The sequence below is a fragment of the Oncorhynchus clarkii genome, chromosome 5 (assembly GCF_045791955.1).
Source record: "Oncorhynchus clarkii lewisi isolate Uvic-CL-2024 chromosome 5, UVic_Ocla_1.0, whole genome shotgun sequence".
Classification (NCBI taxonomy): Eukaryota; Metazoa; Chordata; class Actinopteri; order Salmoniformes; family Salmonidae; genus Oncorhynchus; species Oncorhynchus clarkii.
This window is the reverse complement of record NC_092151.1, coordinates 72269012-72297011: the sequence shown is the minus strand read 5'-3', so window position 1 is coordinate 72297011 and position 28000 is coordinate 72269012. Positions and strand designations below refer to the sequence as shown.

The following is a 28000-nucleotide window of genomic DNA, read 5'->3' as shown; positions in this document are numbered from 1 at the left end:
TATTTTGTTTATTTTTGTCTTTCAACAGAGCCAGACATAATTAGAATATTAGGGGCACTAAAATGTGTGTAATACTACTACTACTACTACTAATAATAATAATAATAACCTATTGAAATAGAAAAATACAATCAAAATCAAATAGTTATTTGTCTACAAAAATAGTGAAATAAATATGATTCTTACAAAAAAAAAAGACACACACATACAAAGTAACAGTGTTCAACTTAGAAAATAGGACCCATTACTCAACAAACAGCACAAGGAGTCGTGTTACATGTCAATGGTGACAAAGTACAATAGAGCTCTGTTCTGTTCTGAGCACAACACCAACCACACCACGAGAGCCGAGGCCACCGGGACAAAGAACAAACAGGGTGGGGGCTTAATAACGATCCTTCATTTGCTTTGAATGGTTGGTCATCGTTTTTTGGCCACCATTTTCTCTAGAGCCAATCATCATAGCACAGTACCCTGTGGCACTTCTTCCTTCTTTCAGTTGACGGAGAGACTGACAGACAACAGGACCCCCTACGAATACATTAGAACATATTAGAATACTGCTTCATTCACATAGAAAAACCTAAGACCAATGCCTCCTCACACAATTTCTTAAATAAGTCATTATGAAAAAATAAAATAATCTGGTAGAATTATAAATCGGTAGAAGTTCGGTAGAACTGAATCTTTTAAGAGTGATTAAATTGAGCAAAATAGGTTGTTGCCCAAACCATGTCTGCATTGAATCAGCTGACTAACTGGTAGGGTGAAAACGAGTCAAGAATCAAATAATCAGAGGGAAAATATAGAAAAGGTAGTGCATAATATATTATCAAAAGTGATTAGAGAGGCAGAGGACAGAGAGGGGGTTCCAACTCACAAGTTAAAGACATGAACAAATAAACAATCTAATACGTGAATAAATTAACATAAACAGTCTTATATCCATGAAGTAGTAGTAGTGACAGTACACACTTGACCCCTGAACCACGTCTAAACCGCATACCAAGGACTGACTCCACACCAGGAAACACAATGACACAAGGATAACAGGGATATTATACTGTAGAGATACAGACATGTACAGTACCAAACAGCTGGCTAGTGCACCAGCAGGTCATTGCTCACAGAGAGACAGGGTCACAGTTAGATAAACAAAGAACACAGTTATTCATATTCTGCAGGCCAATTTTTTTAATGATAATTATTTCCCCATCACTGAAAATATATGAGGGAGTGTGTCTTTGTCATCTTGCATTAGCAGGACATAAAACTGGATCACTTTCTACAGGTCTGGAGTCTAATAACTTGTAACTACAATATGTATGGGAGCCTGGTTGTTTTGGAGAACAGTGTATCAAACTGAGTAGCCTGATAACACAACTCAGGAACAGATCTTGGACAGACGCTTTCTTACGGATCCTTCTTCTTACGGATCCTTCTCTTGTTCAACATTTGAACAGTGGTTTAAATTGGCCAACTAGCCTAACACATGGCATAAACACACGTCTCCCAGTCTTATGCCTGTAGAAATCAGATCCAGCCTGGCTTCTGTGTATGCTTTCGGTCTGCAAAGGGTTATGCTACATTAGAGTAACCTCTGGAACTATACAAAGGTGAGGAGGATAGGAAGGGTGAAGGCAAAATGTTGTGATGTTCTCATTCTCCTCTAGTTTACCTACATTGTTACTAAACTAAAACCTCATTCCACACACCAACAAGATCCCCACAGACAGCACAGACACGACACAGACACTAACCACTGACTGAACGCCACTCAGCTTCTCAACAGGGTTCATTACTCCATACAAACCACCACATCACAAAATGGTGGCATCCACTAGTTTAGAACCAATATCGCTTTTCTTGTATAATAAGTATGTAAATGGTTCAAACAGATCAACATCAATGCATGCAAGATTTTTGAATGTTAAGTCGTTTTCATGTATTTTCCTTTATCTTCATTTTTATATATATATTTTCTTACACCTAGGCTTCTGACGTTTTTGTTGTTGTTGCTATTCAAAGTAGGATTTGAGTGTTTTCTGTTATATAGTTTCTGTGGTTTGTTTTTTATCCTACATGTATTGGTTAAGTCTATCTTGCATGCAAAGGGTGTATAGACAAACATGCACTTCAATTTTCACATTCTATTCTTCCATGGCAAAGATGGCCATGAGTGTGTGAGTGCGGACTGCATTTCATTTTTCAAGATTCCGGTTTATAGCTGGCGTTAATATATACCACCTATACATCTATTCATATATTATATATAGCAGCAAAGCTTCTAATATAGCTTGTGATTAAAAAGGTTAAATAGAATTAATAAAACCAGATTCATATTTTGAGATAATATCTTTTCAGGTCAAAATGAGAGCAAAAATAACCTCCAAATTTTTGTAAATGGCTTCCCTGATGGGGAAAAAGAACATATTATTATCAACAATAAAAAATAAGAGTTTGTTTTGTGGCAGAAATGTATCACTTTTATGCTTACTATCGTTTTGTTACCTTTGGTAAATGACCTGGGGCAGGCGTTCAGATTATAGAATCAAGGTTTTCCCAGAAACAAGGGTACGCTACACCCACTAGGGGTGGCTAGCAGCAGACAGACAGACAGACAGACAGATGGGCTGCTCCCATGCAAAAACATTCTCATATCTACGTTAAATCTCACATATAAAAATAATTTGAAAAACCTACAAAAAATCAATCTCTTTTTAAATCTCCTCTTAAAAAACATTAAAGTACCACAAAAAAGTTGTCAGAGCCTGAGATGTGAGGGGGGTTTTGGTGAAAAACTGAGGCTTGTAGTGTTTGGCTGCTACAAAATATATATATACTGTATACTGTTATGTACTCTATACTGATAGCTTAGGGTAAGAGGCAGAGCGATGCACTTTTTCCTGCCTGGCGATGTCTCTCTTCCTTGACCGTTCCTTCTGTGTCGCCATGGTGACGTGTGGTCGCGTTCCTCTTCAGTTCCAGCGGAAGTGGATTTGCCTTGGGCGGTCAGCCCCCTCTTTGACCAGCGGCTTGTGGAATTCTCGGCCGGCGCGGGAGTGGATGTTAGCCCAGCAGAACTCACAGTAGTACTGCAGGCAGGTCACGTTGGCGCAGAAGAAAGGGGCAAACTTCCCACCGCAACGCGCACCCTGACACTCATCACACAGCTGGTCGTCCAGAACATAGGGCTTTACCTCCACCTGTAAGGGTACAGGGACATGGAGGGGATGAGAAGAGGAATACACAGAGATAACACAGATACTGAGAGAGCAAGGGTGCATAATATACCTAAAAACAGTAGGTATGGATACATTGCATGTACTGTAAAAGCACTGAGAACAGGTAGAATACTGAGATACATGATGAGAGATGAAAAGGTTCCTTTAAAATGATAGAGTAGCCTGTTTGAAGCTGTGTGAGATTCAAAGACAATGGAGTCAGGCAGCGCTGAGAGAGGAGAGAGAGAGAGAGAGAGAGAGAGAGAGAGAGGAGAGAGAAAGAGAGAGAGAGAGGAGAGAGAGGAGAGAGAGAGAGAGAGAGAGAGAGAGAGAGATAGATAGATAGAGGAGAGAGAAAGAGAGAGAGAGAGAGAGAGAGAGAAAAAGAAAGAGGAGACTGGAAATGGAACTAATTCAATCAGCACTAATAAGCTTTCTCCTCTCCATAGCAACCACCGTCAGACTATCTGCGTGTGATGCTATTGGAACACACACTGTTTTTCTTTGAACCATAAATCCTCACGAGGACTGACTCTCTCACACACTCACTCTCTCATTCTCTCTCTGCATCCCTAGGAAATCAGGAGGAGAATGTCTCCAGCAGGATTGTGTGGTTAATTAGATGGGAAGTGGAGGGAGGGAGGACTGTACCCGCTTGTCAATGTCTCCATGTTGCAGCTGGACAAATCTGGCGCTGATGGCAGCGATGTAACTCTGCTGATTGGAGAATGCGACGCGCCCCGCACCTTTGGGGTACTTGAGCTCTGGATCGGTGTCGATGCCAGCATAGCAGACCCCCCCATAGAGACGGTCCATAATCATGGCCAACTCCACTGGAGAGAGATGAGAAAGAAGAACAAAAGAGTAAAGAATGTGGGGAGGAGATGGAGAAGTGACACATGGGTAGGTGAGATGGTTAAGGGGTGAGAGAGAGAAAGTGGAGGAGGGGGTTGTCAGATTGTCATTACATAGGGAAAACATTGGCAGCTCTCAGGTGCTCCTTATTACTCAAAACACAACATCTGTTTATCTACGTATTTCAACAACTACCATCACCAACACAAACATCCCAGTCCAATTACAGAGTAGATCAACTAGAGGCCCAGCTGAGATGTCATGTGGATCTGATAGAGGGAGATGAGGGAAGTGTTTACCTGCTCTGAGAGGGCGGGGGACCCCTCCTACGAAGATGGTCTTGCGAGGATCCAGGGGCTGAGAGCCGTCCATCACAAAGTCACTGTCACTCAGGTTCCACGGACGAATCTGGACCTGGAGACACACACACATCACACATATCCCATACATTGAATAATCGCAAGATGGAATTACACTGCGTAGGTGTTGCTAGTCTCACAGATGTCCTTGCTGGTGGGAATGGCCCTACTGGGTTTGTGTTGGACTCACAGGCTTGTCTTTGATGGTGGGGCTGGAGACACACAGGTAGAGCTTGCCGTCCTCCTCCATGCAGGCCTCGATCAGAGCCTGCACTGAGCTCTCCTCCTGGAACAGCAGGAAGGCGTAACCTAGGTAACACACACAACACACTCTCAGGAACAGGACAGCATATACAATAGTGTGGGGTAATACTGCTACAAATACACTGAATTATTTCAGTTTGAAAAAGTACTATATACAGACTATGTAGGTTAGTCATCTGGGAAAGAGGACGTTGGTCAACCTAGCTGTACTGTCTCTTCCAGGAGTCTCAAGGCCATCATTGATTGCTACCAGCCATATTTATACAGTATACGGTGCTAAAACATACCTTTATGACATACATTTATGTAAATTTCAGTTAAAGAAAGTCTGAGGTGAGCTTTACCTTTGGGGGGGAAGTAGGATTTGCTCTCAGCCTTGTGTGGCCAGTCCACCACCAGGTGGCCAAAGCGACAGAAACTGTTGGTGATCTCATCTGACCAGAGATAGAAAGAAGAGGTGAGAGGAAGGCCGATGTGTGAGGAGTAACGGGAGAAGGAAAAACAACCTTTCATAACAGCATATCAACTGATTCACTGAACTAACAACACTGTGTTATGCTGTGTTATGCTCTTCCACCCCTCACCTTCATCTATGTCAGGGGGCAGGCCGCCCACAAACACTTTGCGTGAGAAACGCTCGATGCGCTCCCCGTTCTGGTGGGGGTAACAGTTAGGGCCAAGCCCTGGGATGCCCTGGTTACCGTGCCCATCATCAAGGAGGCTGTCTTCAATGGGGAACAGGGAGGAGCGGCCTGGAGAAGAGGGGGTCACAGGTCAGCGGTCAGAACACCTGCAGACATGGACAATGACATCCACATAGATACACACATGCATACAATACATACAGTCACATCACAAGCAGATGCACATACTTCTGCTTTGCCAACAACAGAAGCAACCAACCTGCTATAGCTCTGTTAACACCCACTGACAGTTCCTAGATTGAACACATTCATGGAGCCCAACGTCTTAATGTTATATAGAGATAGTATTATTATAATGAGTCATGATAAATGAGCGTGGTCCATAACAACATGTGTAATTGGCTGTTTACATCTGTCACCAGGCTTTGTGCTGAGTAGCTACAAGATAAAGTACAAGCATAAAGTGATAGAGGATTATGTCCAATGTAGTATTTATACTGTAAATGTGCTGTAAAACCAAGACACGCAACCGTGAATACTCCAGACAGAGCTCTGTGACTGACTGACAGACAGTAGACAGAGAGGACAAGCTTGAGGTCTGGTAAGGAAGCTGTGGATTCACGTTGTTACCATGGGGCAAAGCAGTAGTAGTAGTCAGAGCAATGGACTGAGGTAAACTAGTGGTAACCAAGCCTGAAACCTATGGTTTCCTATGGCAATGTCTGGATGTAAACGTGTTGTGCAGTATTCATATACGTCTGCAATTATATACTGTAGTGACCTTAACCCAACACCTAGCGACCTTGTCTAGAGATTAGGGTCTCTTGGAGTAAAGACTAAGACGTTGGGGCGAGAGTCACTTGGACCTGGGTTAAAATCTACCCCCCAAGTTCACTGCAATTACGTTCAAAAAGGAGCAACTGCTGGTAAAAATGCTTGGGGTGTCATAGTAAATGATTCAGATTGACTGTCAGTGGTGATCATGTTGACACTATAAACCCTGAATTGTTTGTATCCAGACACTGTTTTGGCAGCTGCAGTTCAGTAGCGTTAAAGCATGCTGTGTGGTGGATGAACACGCAACACACATGACATGACACAGACTGCACGTCACATGAAGGCGGCTTTACCTCGACGTCTCCCATAGCTCCTTGCTGCATGGAAACAAATTAAAGAGTGGTTTTATGCCCTGCAGACATTCCTCGCAAGGTAAAGTATCCCCAGACCTGGTACTACTGACACTACAGATTCTATGACCTCTAGTACCATTATTTACCCCTACCCCATTCAGCCCCTCATCATCTAACTGCACGGTTGGAGTGTCATGAAACCTTACTATCGTCACAGGATTGACATCATGTTGAATAGTTAGGTATATGACAATGTGTCAAGCAGGAATGTAGGCTATATTGTAAACTGGACTAGGCTGACTACGTATGAGGAACAGCCTAATGGAAACGACACCAGTCTTCTCCTGACATCTAGTCATGTGACCTAGTCTACATAAATAAGCTAAGTGACCTAGCTACTACACCACCTGCGGATGGTCATGTGACTTATACAACTAGGCATTCCACCTCGTCATGTGAGCCACACTACTAAACATTCCTCTTCAACATCTCAAGCCCCAGTAGGATTACAACAACAATGCATATCCTTCAACAGGAGACATGTTTACTACACTATTACAACACACAGCACAGCCTAGGAGAACCAACACTACTCATTTAACAAAAGCCATCCAGCACAGTCCACTATAGAGAAGGATATATCCCAACACAAATGAAGCTCAGAAAAGCGTGACAGGAAGGACAATCCCATACTAGCTTGCTTCTTGATCTAGCCTGGTTGAGTCTCCCCAACGAGTCATGATATGGAAACATGAACACTGGGCCATTTCTAAAATAGTCTGGTGATAGTGATGGAAGAAGACACACAAGCTGGTGTTGGCCAGGAGAGATAATTACCATTGAGCATGAGCAGGCCGTCAGCCCCGGGATGAGGGCAACCCACACGACCTGACATGACAGAGACACACACACACACACACACACACACACACACACACACACACACACACACACACACACACACACACACACACACACACACACACACACACACACACACAGGGATGAGACTCTCAGCAGATGGAGAGGACAGGTTGAGGACATCAAGGGCACGGCCATGTACTGTATAAGGAACAGAAGCACCACTGTCACATGACAGCCTACTGAGCTGTAGTGTCGGAACAGAACACTGAACAAAACCCTCTTTTCCATGGAGACAGCTTGAGCTGACAAAATACAACAACAACAAAACAACACCCTGAATAGATTTGGGTTAACCCTAATGAACTATCCGAAGCACATGTCAGCTATTTATGTTATCTCTACATTCAATGGGAAGAATTGCAGATGTGTGAACAGAGAAAGAAGAGATGCTGGCAAATGATCTGATCTCCAGTTAAAAGATCAGCAACCCTATTTCCACTGCAATGTAAGCATGGTACATCTCCTATGCCCAGTTAGCTGAGCTCCTTTCTAAAGTCCTCTGAGGTTAGTCCTTGTCTTCTTCTTCTGTACTAGCAGTCTGGGCTATAAATGGCAGAGCCCACTCTCCCCTCCTCTCCACCCTCTTCTCACCCTCTCCTTCTCACCCTCCACCCTCCTCTGGCTGTCACACAGCGTGTGAAAGTGTGTCTAAATTTAGTCCCGCTCTGGTTCTGTGCTGTGAATAATGGCCTATGCCCTCACCATCGGCTCCAGAGTCACAGTCAGGACCGGAGGACTATAGGACAACACCACACCCACTAATACTTATGGAGGCCCATGTTGAGCCAACTTCAATAATAATGAAGGTTGGGGAGTAACTGATTACATGTTATCTGATTACAAAAAACTGTAACATTAATCAGTTAAATTACTATGAAAACATTTGTAATCAGATTACAGAAAACTAGATGATTACTTCTTGGATTAAACTTAAATTCAGAAACGATGCTTGCGTAAAAAAAACACATTATGACATCTTTCTGTTTTCCCAATTATATTCAATGGGGCGACAGGTAGCCTAGTGGTTAGAGCGTTGGACTAGTAACTAAAAGGTTGCAATGTAAAAAAATCGTTCTGCACCTGAAAACACTGTTCCTAGGCCGTCAATGAAAATAAGAATTTGTTCTTAACTGACTTGCCTAGTTAAAAATTCAGCATTAAATAAAGGCGCACGCAAGTTTAACGTTTTTCCACCTGAGCGACTCTGACCACAATCCAGAGAACACTATGATGACACACCAAATGCATTTGATGGATCCTTTTTGTCTTCTTCTAATGCCTGTTAAGGGGAAAGTAATCCAAAAGTAACTGATAGTAACCAGATTACGTTACTAAATTTGGGTCATCCAAAAGTTACGTTACTGATTACAAGTAGCTAGTCACTGTAATGGATTACATTTAGAGGGGTAGTATACTGTGCAAAATACAATGTGAGGGAATGTGTTGTTTACTATAAATGTCAATCTAAACTTTTCGGTCCCTGTCCATGGTTTGGGGGAGTAAGTATGTTGACGCCAGTGGTCATAACTATGTGTGAAGCTAGCTAGCTAGAAGTCATTTTTAAACTGACTACAATGCACATGCTTAGAGTATTTTCTAAAAGTCCAGTAGCTGAGAGGAGAGGAGAGGCCTGCCATGCAACTGTGTGTCAGCCCTGTCTCTGTCACTCTACTCCTGGGCCAGCCCTGTCTCTGTCACTCTACTCCTGGGCCAGCCCTGTCTCTGTCACTCTACTCCTGGGCCAGCCCTATCTCTGTCACTCTACTCCTGGGCCAGTGTGTGGACCAGCCCTGTCTCTGTCACTCTACTCCTGGGCCAGCCCTGTCTCTGTCACTCTACTCCTGGGCCAGCCCTGTCTCTGTCACTCTACTCCTGGGCCAGCCCTGTCTCTGTCACTCTACTCCTGGGCCAGCCCTGTCTCTGTCACTCTACTCCTGGGCCAGCCCTATCTCTGTCACTCTACTCCTGGGCCAGCCCTGTCTCTGTCACTCTACTCCTGGACCAGCCCTGTCTCTGTCACTCTACTCCTGGGCCAGCCCTATCTCTGTCACTCTACTCCTAGGCCAGCCCTGTCTCTGTCACTCTACTCCTGGACCAGCCCTGTCTCTGTCACTCTACTCCTGGGCCAGCCCTGTCTCTGTCACTCTACTCCTGGGCCAGCCCTATCTCTGTCACTCTACTCCTGGACCAGCCCTGTCTCTGTCACTCTACTCCTTGGCCAGCCTTGTCTCTGTCACTCTACTCCTGGGCCAGCCCTGTCTCTGTCACTCTACTCCTGGGCCAGCCCTGTCTCTGTCACTCTACTCCTGGGCCAGCCTTGTCTCTGTCACTCTACTCCTGGGCCAGCCCTGTCTCTGTCACTCTACTCCTAGGCCAGCCCTGTCTCTGTCACTCTACTCCTGGGCCAGCCTTGTCTCTGCCACTCTACTCCTGGGCCAGCCCTGTCTCTGTCACTCTACTCCTGGGCCAGCCCTGTCTCTGTCACCGTCCTCCCTGTCCCTGTGAGGAGTGTTCCTATCCTATCAGGACAGAGAGTGCTGCAGTGCTGCCTGACTCCTGTCTGTCCGTGTGCCCCAGGTTAGGTTAAGCAGTAGCAGTAGCAGCAGGATCAGGGCTGTAAGGTCATTTAAAGGCACAGCCGGTTGTGGAAGAAAAAAAACATGCCTCTAGGAGGGAGCAGGAAGCCTGTCAGTGCCTTGGAAAAGGGTATACTTCACCTCATATGCATTCCCTCTAACCACTGTTCTCCCTAACCACAATCACAATGACTTTCCCTATTATACAGTGAGTCAGTAACTCAGTAAGTATGATAATTAAAGACAGTGAGAGGGAGTAAGTAAGTAGTCTCACCCTTCATTGGATCTTGCTCCGCCCGCATGATGTCAATCAGAGAGCTTTCCAGGGAGTGCATGTTCAGGCTGTCGTACATTCTAGAGCGTTCCTAAAACACACACATACAACAAGCGGAAGAAGCCTGCAGTGTTCTGGCACATAGGTATGGGTAATAAAGCCTGTGGGTAACATAGGTATGGGTAATAAAGTCTGTGGGTAACATAGGTATGGGTAATAAAGTATGTGTGTAACATAGGTATGGGTAATAAAGTCTGTGGGTAACATAGGTATGGGTGATAAAGTATGTGGGTAACATAGGTATGGGTAATAAAGTCTGTGGGTAACATAGGTATGGGTAATAAAGCCTGTGGGTAACATAGGTATGGGTAATAAAGTCTGTGGGTAACATAGGTATGGGTAATAAAGTCTGTGGGTAACATAGGTATGGGTAATAAAGTCTGCGGGTAACATAGGTATGGGTAATAAAGTCTGTGGGTAACATAGGTATGGGTAATAAAGCCTGTGGGTAACATAGGTATGGGTAATAAAGTCTGTGGGTAACATAGGTATGGGTAATAAAGTCTGTGGGTAACATAGGTATGGGTAATAAAGTCTGCGGGTATGTGGCTTAATATTTCAGAGTGTGTTAACAGCACATACATGGATTAAAATTCTTTCCGTATTTATTCACTTCAGGGGTACTAAGGTATGCTAGTGAGCAGAGTGGACCCAATGATGGATTCAACAGGAACTCTGGAGCACGTCCCAGAGACAGACAGACAGACAGAGAGCAGAAACCAAATCCAGGAATGGCATTTACCCAGAGTGCCCACTGGGATGAGAGGGAGGTTATGAGCTCATCAGAGGGGCTATAAGACAGCCATGCACGGTGAATCTAAACCCGAGGCCTGTCAACCTTTATAACATACCACAGATGGCAGAACCTTTAAAGAAAATGATGTACTTTACTGTGTATGTACATGACAAGGGCCCTCTCATGGTTGAGAACATGAGGGAAGATACAATCTCATATGAGCACCTCAAATTATTAGACAATAATGGCATTTTGTAGGTGCCTAAGATAAGTTGCTAGAGGTATGGTCATCATACTAGCCTGACCACCACTTGAAAGTACTCCACACACTACTGGTCCTGACAAGAGGTCAGGCATGACCAATGGCATGGCCAATTCATTAGGGCCGATTTCAAGTTTTCATAACAATCGGTAATCTGCATTTTTGGATGCCGATTATGGCCAATTACATTGCAATCCACAAGGAAACTGCGTGGCAGGCTGACTAGCTGTTATGCGAGTGCAGCAAGGAGCCATGGTAAGGTGCTAGCTAGCATTAAACTTATCTTAGAAAAAACAATCAATTTGAACATAATCACTAGTTAACTACACATGGTTGATGATATTACTAGGTTAACTAGCTTGTTCTGCGTTGCATATTATCAATATCATCGAATCACAGCCTACTTCAACTTCGCCAAACGGGGAATGATTTAACAAAAGAGCATTCGTGAAAAAAGCACAATCGTTGCACAAATGTACCTAACCATAAACATCAATGCCTTTCTTAAAATCAATAACAGAAGTATTTTTTTTTTAAACCTGCATATTTATTTAAAATAAATTCATGTTAGCAGGTAATATTAACTAGGGAAATTGTGTCACTTCTCTTGTGTTCATTGCACGCAGAGTCAGGGTATATGCAACAGTTTGGGCCGCCTGGTTCGTTGCGAACTAATTTGCCAGAATTTTACATAAGGTTGACATAACATTGAAGGTTGTACAATGTAACAGTAATATTTAGACTTATGGTTGCCACCCGTTAAAATACGTAACGGTTCCGTATATCACTGAAAGAATAAACACTTGCTTTCGAGATGATAGTTTCCGGATTTGACCATATTAATGACCAAAGGCTCATATTTCTGTGTTTATCATATTATAATTAAGTCTATGATTTGATATTTGATAGAGCAGTCTGATTGAGCGGTGGTAGGCGGCAGCAGGCTCATAAGCATTCATTCAAACTTTACTGCATTTGCCAGCAGCTCTTAGCAATGCTTGAAACACAGAGCTGTTTATGACTTCAAGCCGATCAACTCCTGAGATTAGGCTGGCAATACTAAAGTGCATCCAATGGTCCAAAGGTCAAAGGTATATGAAATACACATGGTATTGAGAGAAATAGTCAACGTGTCATAATTCCTATAATAACTAGAACCTAAAACTTCTTACCTGGGAATATTGAACCACCAGCTTTCATATATGTTCTCATGTTCTGAGCAAGGAACTTAAACGTTGGCTTTTTTACATGGCACATATTGCACTTTTACTTTCTTCTCCAACACTGTGTTTTTGCTTTATTTAAACCAAATTGAGCATGTTTCAGATTAACTGGTATCGGCTTTTTTTGGTCCTCCAATAATCGGTATCGGCGTTGAAAAATCATAATCGGTCGACCTCTAGTCCTGACACAGGATTAAAAACACTTAACTAAAAAAATGATACTGTCCAGTGGTCAATCTGTGTGTGATTTGTAGCCCAATGTTAGGATAACATTTCCTGGCTGACTCTACGGCATCAGTCAGGGATCCTTGCATTAGGACTAGATTCAGCCACGGGCCGATTTTTGTCAGAGTGGATGGTCGGGGGACCAGAACATAATAAAAATAATTTGAACACTGCAAATTGACCATAACTATGCCCAAAAAGAGATTGGATTTGAAACTAACAACAATTTCATACCTTGCTTACATTGAGACACAATAAAATGTATTTTTTTATTTGTGGCAATACTTGATGAACAGATTTGTAAAATGAAACTCATATTTGATTTGAGTCTTTTTTGTACACCATTTTTTGGTTGGCTGGTTTTGGTTCACGGGCTGCCTGTTGCCGACTCCTGCTATAGTCTGTCTTCAGGTAGACATTATGGTTTAGGTGATGCTGTATCCACTGTATAAACTGAGGAGTGTTGCCACACAGTCACCCAATGAGACTGTAGTATAGATCTATGTAGGAGACTAATCCACTAGCTAGATGAACGTGTATTATAATTGCCTTTATATGATGTGATATTTCCTAGCTACCTGCTACCGAGTGGCTATAGTGGCTAACGCCCCTGCCCCGAAGCTAGCACCAGTTATCCACGAGCCAGGCGCATCTCCGGGCTAGCAAACAAAATTACTACAACTACAATACCTCGTTCGACATCTGGCCTGGACCCTTTGTGGACACGGCGCCCCGCCGACGTAACTCCATCCTCTGTGCCCTCAACCGGCCTTTGCCGGTTGAGGGCACAGCCAGGAGTTGTCTTACCCGTTGTTGTCTTAGCTAGCTCTCCCAATCAACACATGTGATTGTTTTATGCTTTGCTTTATGTCTCTCTCAAATGTCAATATGCCTTGTACACTGTTGTTTAGGATAGTTATCATTGTTTTAGTTTACTGCAGAGCCCCTAGTCCCACTCAACATGCCTCAGATGCCTCCTTTGTCCAACCTCCCACACATGCGATGACCTCACCCAGCACAAATAACGCATTCAGAGACGCAACCTCTCTTATCATCCCTCGGTGCCTAGGTTTACCTCCACTGTACCAACACTCCACCATACCCTGTCTGCACATTATGCCCTGAATCTATTCTACCACGCCCAGAAATCTGTTCCTTTTATTCTCTGTCCCCAACGCACTAGACGACCAGTCTTGATAGCCTTTAGCCGTACCCTCATCTTACTCCTCCTCTGTTCCTCGGGTGATGTGGAGGTTAACCCAGGCCCTGCGTGTCCCCAGGCACTTTCATTTGTTGACTTCTGTAACTGAAAAAGCCTTGGTTTCATGCATGTTAACATCAGAAGCCTCCTCCCTAAGTTTGTTTTACTCACTGCTTTAGCACACTCTGCCAACCCTGATGTCCTTTCCGTGTCTGAATCCTGGCTTAGCAAGGCCACCAAAAATGTGGAGATTTCCATACCCAACTACAACATTTTCCGTCAAGATAGAACTGCCAAAGGGGGAGGAGTTGCAATCTACTCCAGAGATAGCCTGAAAAGTTCTGTCATACTTTCCAGGTAAACAGTTCGAGCTTCTAATTTTAAAAATTAATCTCTCCAGAAATAAGTCTCTCACTGTTGCTGCCTGTTATAGACCCCCATCAGCTCCCAGCTGTGCCCTGGACACCATATGTGAATTGATTGCCCCCCATCTATCTTCACAGTTCATTCTGTTAGGTGACCTAAACTGGGATATGCTTAACACCCCAGCAGTCCTACAATCCAAGCTAGATGCCCTCAATCTCACACAAATGATCAAGGAACCCACCAGGTACAACCCTAAATCCATAAACATGGGCACCCTCGTAGATATTATCCTGACCAACTTGCCCTCCAAATACACCTCTGCTGTTTTCAATCAGGATCTCAGCAATCCCTGCCTCATTGCCTGCATCCGTTATGGGTCTGTGGTCAAATGACCACCCCTCATCACTGTCAAACGCTCCCTAAAACACTTCTGCGAGCAGGTCTTTCATCCTGGACGGATATTGACCTCATCCCGTAGGTCGAGGATGCCTGGGCGTTCTTTAAAATTAATTTCCTCACCATCTTAAATAAGCATGCCCCTTTCAAATAATGTAGAACTAAGAACAGATATAGGCCTTGGTTCACTCCAGACCTGACAGCCCTCGACCAGCACAAAAACATCCTGTGGTGGACTGCACTAGCATCGAATAGTCCCCGCGATATGCAACTTTTCAGTGAAGTCAGGAACCAATACATGCAGTCAGTCAGGAAAGCAAAGACTAACTTTTTCAAACAGAAATTTGCATCCTGTAGCTCTGACTACAAAAAGTTTTGGGACACTGTAAAGTCCATGGAGAATACGAGCACCTCCTCCCAGCTGCCTACTGCACTGAGGCTAGGTAACACTGTCACCATCAATACATCCACGATAATCAAGGAATATCAATAAGCATTTCTCTACGGCTGGCCATGCTTTCCTCCTGGCTACCCCAACCCTGACCAACAGCTCCGCACCCCCCACAGCTGCTTGCCCAAGCCTCCCCAGCTTCTCCTTCACCCAAATCCAGATAGCAGATGTTCTGAAAGAGCTACAAATCCTGGACCCGTACAAATCAGCTGGGCTAGACAATCTCTTGGGCTAGACCCTCTCTTTCTAAAATTATCCGTCACTATTGTTGCAACCACTATTACCAGTCTGTTCCACTTCTCTTTCGTATCGTTCGAGATCCCTAAAGATTGGAAAGCTGCCACGGTCATCCCCCTCTTCAAAGGGGAAGACACTCTAGACCCAAACTGTTATAGACCTATATCCATCTTGCCCTGCCTTTCTAAAGTATTCGAAAGCCAAGAATAGTAAACAGATCACTGACCATTTCGAATCCCACCGTACCTTCCCCGCTGTGCAATCTGGTTTCCGAGCTGGTCACGGGTGCACCTCAGCCACGCTCAAGGACCTAAACGATATCATAACCTCCATCAATAAAAGACAGTACTGTGCAGCCGTCTTCGACCTGGCCAAGGCTTTCGACTCGGTCAATCACCGTATTCTGGATATGAGATTTTGGAAGGCAAGGGACCCTGGGCACAGGCTGGGGAATATCGCCACCCAAGGCAGAGCTGGAGCTGAGCGGCGGTGGTATGAGGAGGCTGCACGGCAGCGCGGCTGGGACGAGAGGCAGCCCCAAAAATGTCTTGGAGGAGGCAGACGAGGAGTGTGACTAAGTCAGGTAGGAGACCTGCGCCAACTCCCCGTGCTTACCGTGGAGAGAGGTGGACCGGGCAGGCACCGTGTTATGCCGTGAGGCGCACGGTGTCCCCGGTGCGCAGGCATAGCCCGGTGCGTTACAGCGCAGCTCCTCGTATCGGCCGGGCTAGAGTGGGCATAGAGCCAGGTGCCATGAAGCCGGCTCAGCACATCTGGTCTCCAGTGCGTCTCCTCGGGCCGGGGTACATGGCACCAGCCCTACGCATGGTGTCCCCGGTTCGCCCAGTGCGGTCTTTTCCACCTCGCCGCACTGGCCTGGCTACGGGGAGTATCCAACCAGGTAGGGTTGTGCAGGCTCGGTGCTCGACACCTCAAGTGCGCCTCCACGGTCCGGTCTATCCGGTGGCAGCCCCCCGCACCAGGCCGTCTCTCCGTCTCCTCCCTACAGGTGCTCCCGTCTGTCCGGAGCTGCCAGAGTCGCCCTCCTGTCCGGAGCTGCCAGAGTCTCCCGTCTGTTCTGAGCTGCCAGAGTCGCCCGTCTGTCCTGAGCTGCCAGAGTCGCCCGTCTGTCCTGAGCTGCCAGAGCCGCCCATCTGTCCTGAGCGGCCAGAGCCGCCCGTCTGTCCTGAGCTGCCAGAGCCGCCCGCCAGTCAGTAGCTGCCAGAGGCGCCGGTCAGTCAGGAGCTGCCAGAGCCGCCAGTCAGTCAGGAGCTGCCATAGCCGCCTGTCAGTCAGGAGCTGCCAGAGCCGTCCGTTACTCTGGCGCTGCCGGAATCGCCCTTCACTCCGGAGCTGCCGGAGTCTCCCGCCTGTCCGGTGCTCTCGGAATCTCCCGTCCGTCCGGTGCTGCCGGAATCTCCCGTCTATTCGGGACCTGTGGCTAGGGTCCCCAGTCCGAGGTCGGCGTCGAGGGTCGCCGCTCTAAAGAGGCCACGGAGGCTGTTAAAGAGGCGGAGAAAGACTATGGTGGAGTGGGGTCCACGTCCCGCGCCAGAGCCTCCACCGCGGACAGACACCCACCCAGACCCTCCCCTATAGGTTCAGGTTTTACGGCCAGAGTCCGCACCTTTGGGGGGTACTGTCACGTTCTGACCTTAGTTCGTTTGGTATTTATTGTTTTGTTCAGTGTTCTAGTACGTCATTAAAAGCTATTAACACTTACCACGCTGCGCATTGGTCCTCCTTTCTTTCTCCCAACGACGATCGTTACACATCACCGCCCTCTCTTGAGTCTGAGGGCCCGGGGACTCACACTTTACCCGGGGGTGCGGCTTGGCCTGGTGGCGCTGAAATGAACATTCTCGAGGCCATCAAACTACTACGCTCTGAGATAGTTGAAATGAAAAACGGAGGTGGTTGCTACGATTGAGGCCCGATACAGGAGGTTTCTGATACTTTAAAAGCAGATCTAACCATCCTGCGGAACGAGACGGTGCCAGCAATCACATCACTCAAAACAACAACGGCGTCGCACACTACAACGATTGCAGCACTGGAGACCTCCGCTACCAATGTCTCCGACTTAACTACGTCCCTGGAGGCTGACGTGAAACGCCTAGCTGTGGATTTGAAAAAGGTGAAGGAGAGCTGTGTGAGTTTAGAGGGATTCTCTCACTGCAACAACCTGAGACTTGTATCGGTCCCAGAGTCAGCGGAAATGCCTCACGCCACGGATTTAGTTTCTGGGCTGCTGAAGGATGTTCTTGCCTTAGATGAAAAGCTCCTGATTGATCGTGCCCACCAGTCGCTGTGCCCAAAGCCCAGGGAAAGGGAGAGACCCCGTGACATAATTCTTCGAGTGCACTTTTCCATGAGAAGATGGAGATTCTCAGACGAGCCTGCAATACCACTCTGAACTTTCAATGGCAGAGCTTCTCCATCTACCAGGACTACTCCCCCACTGTTTCCAGGCAGCGCACAGCTTTCGGACAGGCTAAACGACTACTTCGGGATCATCCAGGTGTGAAGTATGGACTGCGATTCCCGGCCCGTTTATGGCTATCTCATGATGGTAAAGACTACACATTTGAGTCTCCGGATGAGGCTATGGCTCACATTCAATGTCACATCAAGAAGTCTTGAACTTGCTCATAGTTCAGCAACTGTTGCTTGCGAACTGTGGATAGTAAGTAACCAACCTGTGGTACAATTATGTTTAGTTATAACATGCTAGTCTTGTATAGTTGGGGAGTTGGCGAACCCATTCAGGCTTATTTGATGTGATCTAATGTTTTGATCATCTAGTGTGCTTGCTTGTATTAAGGTTTTACTTAACTCCTGTGTTTCTAGGCTGTCTCGCTCACCTATTCAGTTTGTTTACATAGTATCTCACTGACTCAAAACATTTTTGGTTATTTGTTTACTGCATCCGTTTGCATTGACCCAGAAAACAGTAAATGTTTCCCGAGGCTACACGTTTGTTGGGGTCTTCACTTAAATTTTTAAAGCTTTGAGCGTCATTTATGCCCAGCAAACGTTCAAAGTTGCGCAGACGTAGTGTTTTGGTCTTGGTTGTAAGCTGTCTCAGCGTCAACTAGACAACTATTATAATTATTATTATTATTATTTTTGATTGTCTTACTACGATTTCCTTACTTCAAATTAGGTTTTTGGCTGAGAGCCTTTATACATTTTATTTATTTTCTCTCTCAATACCTGTTAAGACTGGGAATATACGTTGGGGAGAACAAGTATTTGATATACTGCCGATTTTGCAGGTTTTCCTACTTACAAAGCATGTAGAGGTCTGTAATTTTTATCATAGGTACACTTTAACTGTGAGAGACGGAATCTAAAACAAAAATCCAGAAAATCACATTGTATGATTTTTAAGTAATTCATTTGCATTTTATTGCATGACATAAGTATTTGATACATCAGAAAAGCAGAACCTAATATTTGGTACAGAAACCTTTGTTTGCAATTACAGAGATCATACGTTTCCTGTAGTTCTTGACCAGGTTTGCACACACTGCAGCAGGGATTTTGGCCCACTCCTCCATACAGGTCCTCCATACTTCTCCAGATCCTTCAGGTTTCGGGGCTGTCGCTGGGCAATACGGACTTTTAGCTCCCTCCAAAGATTTTCTATTGGGTTCAGGTCTGGAGACTGGCTAGGCCACTCCAGGACCTTGAGATGCTTCTTACGGAGCCACTCCTTAGTTGCCCTGGCTGTGTGTTTCGGGTCGTTGTCATGCTGGAAGACCCAGCCACGACCCATCTTCAGTGCTCTTACTGAGGGAAGGAGGTTGTTGGCCAAGATCTCGCGATACATGGCCCCATCCATACTCCCCTCAATACGGTGCAGTCGTCCTGTCCCCTTTGCAGAAAAGCATCCCTAAAGAATGATGTTTCCACCTCCATGCTTCACGGTTGGGATGGTGTTCTTGGGGTTGTACTCATCCTTCTTCTTCCTCCAAACACGGCAAGTGGAGTTTAGACCAAAAAGCTATATTTTTGTCTCATCAGACCCCATGACCTTCTCCCATTCCTCCTTTGGATCATCCAGATGGTCATTGGCAAACTTCAGATGGGCCTGAACATGCGCTGGCTTGAGCAGGGGGATCTTGCGTGCGCTGCAGGATTTTAATCCATGACGGCGTAGTGTGTTACTAATGGTTTTCTTTGAGACTGTGGTCCCAGCTCTCTTCAGGTCATTGACCAGGTCCTGCCGTGTAGTTCTGTGCTGATCCCTCAACTTCCTCATAATCATTGATGCCCTACGAGGTGAGATCTTGCATGGAGCCCCAGACCGAGGGTGACTGACCGTCATCTTGAACTTCTTCCATTTTCTAATAATTGCGCCAACAGTTGTTGCCTTCTCACCAAGCTGCATGCCTATTGTCCTGTAGCCCATCCCAGCCTTGTACAGGTCTACAATTTTATCCCTGATGTCCTTACACAGCTCTCTGGTCTTGGCCATTGTGGAGAGGTTGGAGTCTGTTTGATTGAGTGTGTGGGCAGGTGTCTTTTATACAGTTAACGAGTTCAAACAGGTGCAGTTAATACAGGTAATGAGTGGAGAACAGGAGGGCTGAAAAACTAACAGGTCTGTGAGAGCCGGAATTCTTACTGGTTGGTAGGTGATCAAATACTTATGTCATGTAATAAAATGCTAATTAATTATTTAAAAATCATACCATGTGATTTTCTGGATTTTTGTTTTAGATTCCGTCTCTCACAGTTGAAGTGTACCTTTGATAAAAATTACAGACCTCTACATGCTTTGTAAGTGGGAAAACCTGCTAAATCGGCACTGTATCAAATACTTGTTCTCCCCACTGTAATTATATACATCTACAAGTGGTGCTTTTGTAATTTCATTTGCACAAGGGATTAACTTTTATTTATTTTTATTTTTGAAAACATTTAAAAAATGTAATCTCTGTTTTTTCTGTTTGATCCACTAACAAAACGCGACTTTAAAGAGCGGGACTGTGGGTTTAGGTTTAAGACCGCACTCTCACAGACATACTGTGCGAAGAGAACATGTTCTATTTAGGCTTGTACCTCGTTTGGGGAGGTATTGTCTGGGATGGGGGGGGAGGGGGGCAGGGGGTTGAATTGTTCAGTTCTAATGTTGTCATTCTGTCTTTTTAGTTATTACTTTATTACTCTGAGACAAGTTATTCTGGGGTTTTTGGGCGCTCATTGCTTTTCCATTCTATGCTCTAATGACAGGGTTCTATAACGGGAATGCCCAGAGGGGCCTAAATAATGCGATCAAGTACATTTCGTGGAACATCAAAGGGGTTAATAACCTGGTGAAGCATAAGAGGGTGTTGACACACTTAAAGGGTTTAAATGAAAATGTTGCATTTCTACAAGAGACTCACTTGAGGACTGGTGAGCATTTTAGGATGCGTAGGGACTGGGTTGGTCAAGTGTTCCACTCTAACTTTCATAGTAAATCAAGAGGTGCTGCCATTTTGGTTGATAAAGCTACTCCCTTTGTAGCTTCTGAGGTTATTGCTGATCCTAAGGGACGATACGTCATAGTAACCGGTAAACTGTTTTCTACCCCTCTTGTTTTGGCTAGTGTTTATGCTCCCAATTGGGATGACAAAGTTTCATTTCTTCCTTTTTGTCTGCTATACCCAATTTAGATTCTCATTTGTTGATTTTAGGGGGGGTTAGGGTTAGCTGTAAATGAGAACTTGTTCTCAACTAGCCTACCTGGTTAAATAAAGGTGAAATAAATAAAAGAAATGAATGGTTATAAAGGCATAAAGATCGAAGCATGTAGGAATGTAACCTCCATGGGTTAGGCAACAGGGCACCCCTCTAAATCCCCCAGTGCCAGCATACTACCCCCTTTCTACTTCTGCTTATCTCTGTCAATGACATTCACATCATGATGAAGCACAAATGCATATCCCCTATCCAAAACATTACACACAGGAAGGAAGCAAAAGACAGGAGACGCGTATGGAATTTGAGGAATTCGTGGTTGGACACTGTTTATAGAAATGAAAAATTCATGGAGGAGGGCCTGCTTCCTGGAATAGGAAGTGCAGCGCCATGACAGAGGGGAGAAAGTAACAAGGGATTACTGTGAAAAATGTGTTAGGGAAATAACTTGCGTGTTTTTCCGGTCTCAACCAAGATACAGTATGGTGATGGTGGCCCACCCAAAGATCCTTTCTTAAGGCCTGCTGCCTCCAGTTTCCCCCTTTGTACTTAAAAGGTCAGAACTGTGCTGTACACAATTAGATGACATCAGTTATGGGTCTCTAAGTATGTCTGCAATGAGTTATAACAACCCCCATCCTGAAATAGACTCTGCTAAATGTGGTGTTACCTGCTAAATGTGGTGTTAAAGTAGCTTTAAAGCAGCACTAACTGCAGCCTGCTCCCTGACACCTCCACCATGGCAGAAAGAAATAACACTGCTCCCGCCTGATTGAAATGGTAATTCTGCTCGTCATCTGGGAATTGACATTCATTCTCAGCTGTGTGTTTTCTAAACAGCCCCTTTACACTCTCTCCCCTCCTCTCTCTCCCTCTGCTCCCTCCCAGCTCTCTCTCTTCCCCTCTGCATCCTGATCTGCTCTCACTGTCTGGCTCTCTGCGTTTGATGTTTGTCACCTCCCTGCTCCTTTTTTCCAACAATCCTATACTGTGAAACACTCTGCACCCTGAAAACAGTGCTGTGAATATTAAACTGTCTCATTCCCATCATTTAAAGCTTTCCCTGTCCCCCCTGCTCTCTCTCTCTACCTTTCACCGACCACACGTACGCACTCCTTCCACCAAAATGTATACAGTACATATACACACACACAGACCCCATGTATATTTATGCTTACTGAAAAAAAGCATGTACCTGGAGAGGCATAAGCGTGTTACTGTTACTGTCTGTTCGGAACATGTTCTCCTCCATCCAGGACTTGGGGCCCATGGAGCCGGCGGAGCGGGGGAACTTGGGAGGTGCAATGACGTTACTGGGGAAGGGCTTCTTCATGGGGGAAACCTGGCTGACAGAGCCCGGGATGCCCATGCCTCCACCACGACGGTGGTCCCGACCCCAGGACATATTCCCAGAGCCCCAGCCACTCCCCTGGTGACTGCCAGTCCAGGGAGACTGCTTCACCATGGACTGAGGAGAGAGAGAGAGAGAGAGAGAGAGAGAGAGAGAGAGAGAGAGAGAGAGAGAGAGAGAGAGAGAGAGAGAGAGAGAGAGAGAGAGAGAGAGAGAGAGAGAGAGAGAGAGAGAGAGAGAGAGAGAGAGAGAGAGAGAGAGAGAGAGAGAGAGAGAGAGAGAGAGAGATGAAGAGAGACAAGGAGAGAGACAAGGAGAGAGAGAACGGGAAGGAGGGGTAAGAGACCCAATGTGAAATTGTGTGTTGTTGAACAAGTATTATTTATTGTTTATATTTGATGTGTTTCTTTGATCCTGTGTTTCTCCCTCTGCCACAGTCAACTATGACCTGGTCCTGTGTTTCTCCATCTGCCACAGTCTACTATGACCTGGTCCTGTGTTTCTCGCTCTGCCACAGTCTACTATGACCTGGTCCTGTGTTTCTTCCTCTGCCACAGTCTACTATGACCTGGTCCTGTGTTTCTCCCTCTGCCACAGTCTACTATGACCTGGTCCTGTGTTTCTCCCTCTGCCACAGTCTACTATGACCTGGTCCTGTGTTTCTCCCTCTGCCACAGTCAACTATGACCTGGTCCTGTGTTTCTCCCTCTGCCACAGTCTACTATGACCTGGTCCTGTGTTTCTCCCTCTGCCACAGTCTACTATGACCTGGTCCTGTGTTTCTCCCTCTGCCACAGTCTACTATGACCTGGTCCTGTGTTTCTCCCTCTGCCACAGTCTACTATGACCTGGTCCTGTGTTTCTCCCTCTGCCACAGTCTACTATGACCTGGTCCTGTGTTTCTCCCTCTGCCACAGTCTACTATGACCTGGTCCTGTGTTTCTCCCTCTGCCACAGTCTACTATGACCTGGTCCTGTGTTTCTTCCTCTGCCACAGTCTACTATGACCTGGTCCTGTGTTTCTCCCTCTGCCACAGTCTACTATGACCTGGTCCTGTGTTTCTCCCTCTGCCACAGTCTACTATGACCTGGTCCTGTGTTTCTCCCTCTGCCACAGTCTACTATGACCTGGTCCTGTGTTTCTTCCTCTGCCACAGTCTACTATGACCTGGTCCTGTGTTTCTTCCTCTGCCACAGTCTACTATGACCTGGTCCTGTGTTTCTCCCTCTGCCACAGTCTACTATGACCTGGTCCTGTGTTTCTCCCTCTGCCACAGTCTACTATGACCTGGTCCTGTGTTTCTCCCTCTGCCACAGTCTACTATGACCTGGTCCTGTGTTTCTCCCTCTGCCACAGTCTACTATGACCTGGTCCTGTGTTTCTTCCTCTGCCACAGTCAACTATGACCTGGTCCTGTGTTTCTCCCTCTGCCACAGTCTACTATGACCTGGTCCTGTGTTTCTCCCTCTGCCACAGTCAACTATGACCTGGTCCTGTGTTTCTCCCTCTGCCACAGTCTACTATGACCTGGTCCTGTGTTTCTCCATCTGCCACAGTCTACTATGACCTGGTCCTGTGTTTCTCCCTCTGCCACAGTCTACTATGACCTGGTCCTGTGTTTCTCCATCTGCCACAGTCTACTATGACCTGGTCCTGTGTTTCTCCCTCTGCCACAGTCTACTATGACCTGGTCCTGTGTTTCTCCATCTGCCACAGTCTACTATGACCTGGTCCTGTGTTTCTCCCTCTGCCACAGTCTACTATGACCTGGTCCTGTGTTTCTCCCTCTGCCACAGTCTACTATGACCTGGTCCTGTGTTTCTCCCTCTGCCACAGTCTACTATGACCTGGTCCTGTGTTTCTCCATCTGCCACAGTCTACTATGACCTGGTCCTGTGTTTCTCCCTCTGCCACAGTCTACTATGACCTGGTCCTGTGTTTCTCCCTCTGCCACAGTCTACTATGACCTGGTCCTGTGTTTCTTCCTCTGCCACAGTCTACTATGACCTGGTCCTGTGTTTCTCCCTCTGCCACAGTCTACTATGACCTGGTCCTGTGTTTCTCCCTCTGCCACAGTCTACTATGACCTGGTCCTGTGTTTCTCCCTCTGCCACAGTCTACTATGACCTGGTCCTGTGTTTCTCCCTCTGCCACAGTCTACTATGACCTGGTCCTGTGTTTCTCCCTCTGCCACAGTCTACTATGACCTGGTCCTGTGTTTCTCCCTCTGCCACAGTCTACTATGACCTGGTCCTGTGTTTCTCCCTCTGCCACAGTCTACTATGACCTGGTCCTGTGTTTCTTCCTCTGCCACAGTCTACTATGAGCTGGTCCTGATTTTCTCTGTCTGTCTCCACCATACATCCACACTGACACCACCAACATTCATTACTGTCTGTCTGTCTGTCTGTCTGTCTGTCTGTCTGTCTGTCTGTCTGTCTGTCTCCACCATACATCCACACTGACACCACCAACTCTCTCATGCACACACTCAAATGCTGTCATGCAGCAGTCTCCAGCCCCCTACCCTATGCTGTATGTATGTACAGCTCTTGATGCCAATAGCACTTTGGAGCCTGCAAATAGGAGTCCTGAAATCTCCCTTGTGACTGAGAGCAAATCTATTGCTGCAGTGGGGATGTTCTTTCTAGCTGACACAGGCAGGCCACCGTATAGCATCATCACCCCACCCCCACGATGAGGGCTATGTGTATAGCCTCTGGTTATCAGATATACCCCCCCATCAAGTAAAATCCCATGACCCCCAATGTCAGTACAGCCTCTCTCTGCCTCTCTGACTTCAGATAGAGAGCATCAGTCTGAACCAGTGATAAGTGATGACTATGCCCTGCTCTGTGCTGGCCTCAAGCAGAGAACAAAAGTCAGATTCAGTGATGCTCCCTTGTTTGCCTCTCACCCCTCCCTCCCTGTCAGCCTCCCCTGCCCTGCTACTGAGGGAGAAACTATGCATACAGATGTAGGATCTTCATTTGATCACCCTGTTGCAGGAGAACTTTCCTGCAATGCGGCACATTTAAAACTTGTGGTGTATTTGAAGTTTAAAAAGGCTTCTGAAGTTCGTAATTCCCACTTTGAAAATTCAGACTTGATTTTCCCTTAAGAAAAATGTATCAAGCACCATAAAAATGTCCATAAACTATAATCCACAGAATAATTCCCCTTCCCTGTTGCTGCATGATTATTTTCCTGCTGTAGCAAACTGGCTCAAATTAAGATCCTACATCTGTATAGCAGCAGTTATCTGTATAACAGAGGACACGACAAATGCATTACAGATAAAACCTATTTGCCTTCTATGATCATGGGTTTAGATTGATGAAAGGCACACACACACACACACACACACACACACACACACACACACACACACACACACACACACACACACACACACACACACACACACACACACACACACACACACACACACACACACACACACACACACACACACACACACCCAAAGAGAGATAGCTGCTTTTCAGGTCATGCCTTATCTCAGCAGTGTCACATGAGAAGGTCCTAGCCATTAGGAGTGCTGGTTGGCAGTTTCTCCATAATGGTTTTGGGGGTTGAGGCAGGCCTGAAACTGTTTGCTGTAGGTTAACTGACAATTGGAGAAGACAAGCCAGTGTGGGGTTCGTCTATGAATAATGCAGTCAGTCCCTCCCCTGCCCTACCCTAGCCGGGCAGCCCTTCTACATGGACCTTCTGTCCCGGGAGCACAGGGCCACATTAGTTTTCATTATCATAACTGGGTTTATGCACTTCTGCATAGTAACATGTAATAACATATATGTATAACCATGGCTTGAACCCAATACAATCTAAGAGGTGTGTATAAGCCTAGTAGCATACATTAGCTTTACAAAAATTATGATATTATCTCCCACCTCTTTAACAGCTTCTTTCTATCTGTCATTTTAAAGGCTCAATCCTCTATTCTATGGGGATGCTGATGTGGGGTTTTCATGTGAACAGATGAATAGAGCTCACCTGGTGGTGGTGGTTGTAGTTGTTCCTCTGCTGCAGGAAGGCGCCCTGCTGGTGCTGATGATGGTGCTGGGGGTGCATCTGGGGGCTGACGGGGGATCTGCGGCTCTGCTGCTGCGGCTGCTGGTGGGCGTTGATCTGGGGTGAGAACTGGCTGCTGAAGCCCTGCACGTTAATCCCTGGGCATGGATTAGTCGACACCGGAGAAAAACTCTGGAAGAAGGCCGGGTTGATAGACGAGGGGATACCGGGATAGAAGCTGTTGTCTGGGTCGGTATGAGGCAACTGATTAATTGCGTTTGAGTGGTGGATAGGGTTGGCCGAGTTAGAAACGGGTGGTGGTGGAGAGCTGGTCTGAACGGACCACGGGGTTCCGAATCCAGGGAGGGGAGGTGAAGCTGAGGCGCCACTCGGGTTCTGCATCTCTTGGTTCTGGAGGTTCGGAAAACCGCCCCCGAGTCCTCCGGACAACATATTGCCGGTGCTACTGCCATTGCTGTTATTTATATGGTGGGTGATGGGGGAGTCCATTTGGATCCTAACCTTGTTTGGATTTACGGAAGTGGGCGATGGCAACGCGGCAGTCTCCACATCGGCTTCAACCTCCTCCACTGGCTAGCGGCTGATTTGTCCCGGTCTGGAGTATGCGCTGCGCTCGGGTTCGATGGAGACTTGAGCGGTGAAAGGCTGCCTCTGCGGCAGGTGACTGAATTTTCCTTGGGGTGGGGGCGACTCAGTGCAGCCAAACTCAGCTCTCTGACTTAACTGCTGATGTATTTTCCGGTCGTGCTGAAGGTCACAGATAGACTGCGTCGGGCAAGAATGACCAAAATATGGAAAATCTGGATTCTGGTTCAGGTGGTTGTGGAGGAAGTGAGGGCTCCTAGCTGGTTGTTGGTTTGGTTTGGTTGCTGTATCCCGGTTTTATTGATTGTGTTGTTGTTGCTGCTGTAGTTTTCCTCTGTTGACTAGGGTCGTTGTTCGGTTGTCACCCCCACAGACTCATTCTGCATGTTTTGCTGATGCGCAGCAGCTGACAGGAACAGTGGGGACGAGGCAGCGAGGCTACTGCGCGAAACCAAGGGTGAGCCGGGGCACAACTGGCCGATGGAAACCGCAGAAGAGGAGGAGCATTAGGATCAGAAAGCGCGTCCGTCGAGAAGGGTAGAGTTGTGTCCAATGGTCGCTGTCTGTAATAAGCCGAACCCGTAATCATCCATTTATTTATGTAAAAATATGTATTTAAACTAAGTTTTTCAATTCTCCGCCTAGAACAAGAGAACACAGTGCAGAATAGATGCGTCGACAAAGAAGTAGCCTAACGAGAGAGGAGGGGTTTGTCTCTGTTCAGTCGGCGTTTTCTACAATTAATATTATGTTCTTATTATTAAAATCGATTAATATAGGCCCCTATTTATAAATATATCCGGTTATATTGTAGCCTGCGCAATCCAATCCTGACTGACCGTGTACCCCTCCTCTCGTTACCGGCCGGGCTGCTGCGGCAGCGGATTAACGGTCCCCAGTGAATGACGC

At 46.2% G+C, this 28000-nt stretch overlaps 1 protein-coding gene across 3 annotated transcripts; it reads right to left on the bottom strand.

The window, feature by feature from the left end:
• Positions 1-2: 2 nt before the first annotated feature.
• LOC139409349 (cytoplasmic polyadenylation element-binding protein 2-like) lies at positions 3-27995 on the bottom strand. 3 transcript variants are annotated; one of them, XM_071154365.1, is made up of 11 exons: positions 26468-27995; positions 22294-22566; positions 10251-10341; positions 7314-7364; positions 6477-6500; positions 5287-5454; positions 5047-5136; positions 4629-4747; positions 4379-4493; positions 3876-4057; positions 3-3206 (listed from the first exon to the last, which is right to left on the bottom strand). In XM_071154365.1, exons 1-11 carry the CDS (start codon positions 26993-26995, stop codon positions 2979-2981), a joined length of 1869 nt encoding a protein of 622 aa, XP_071010466.1. In that variant the 5' UTR covers positions 26996-27995; the 3' UTR covers positions 3-2978. The 3 variants fall into 3 exon arrangements, with proteins under 3 accessions (XP_071010466.1, XP_071010467.1, XP_071010468.1); XM_071154366.1 differs by lacking the exon at positions 6477-6500 and having other exon boundaries at positions 26468-27991; XM_071154367.1 differs by lacking the exons at positions 6477-6500; positions 7314-7364.
• Positions 27996-28000: the final 5 nt, after the last annotated feature.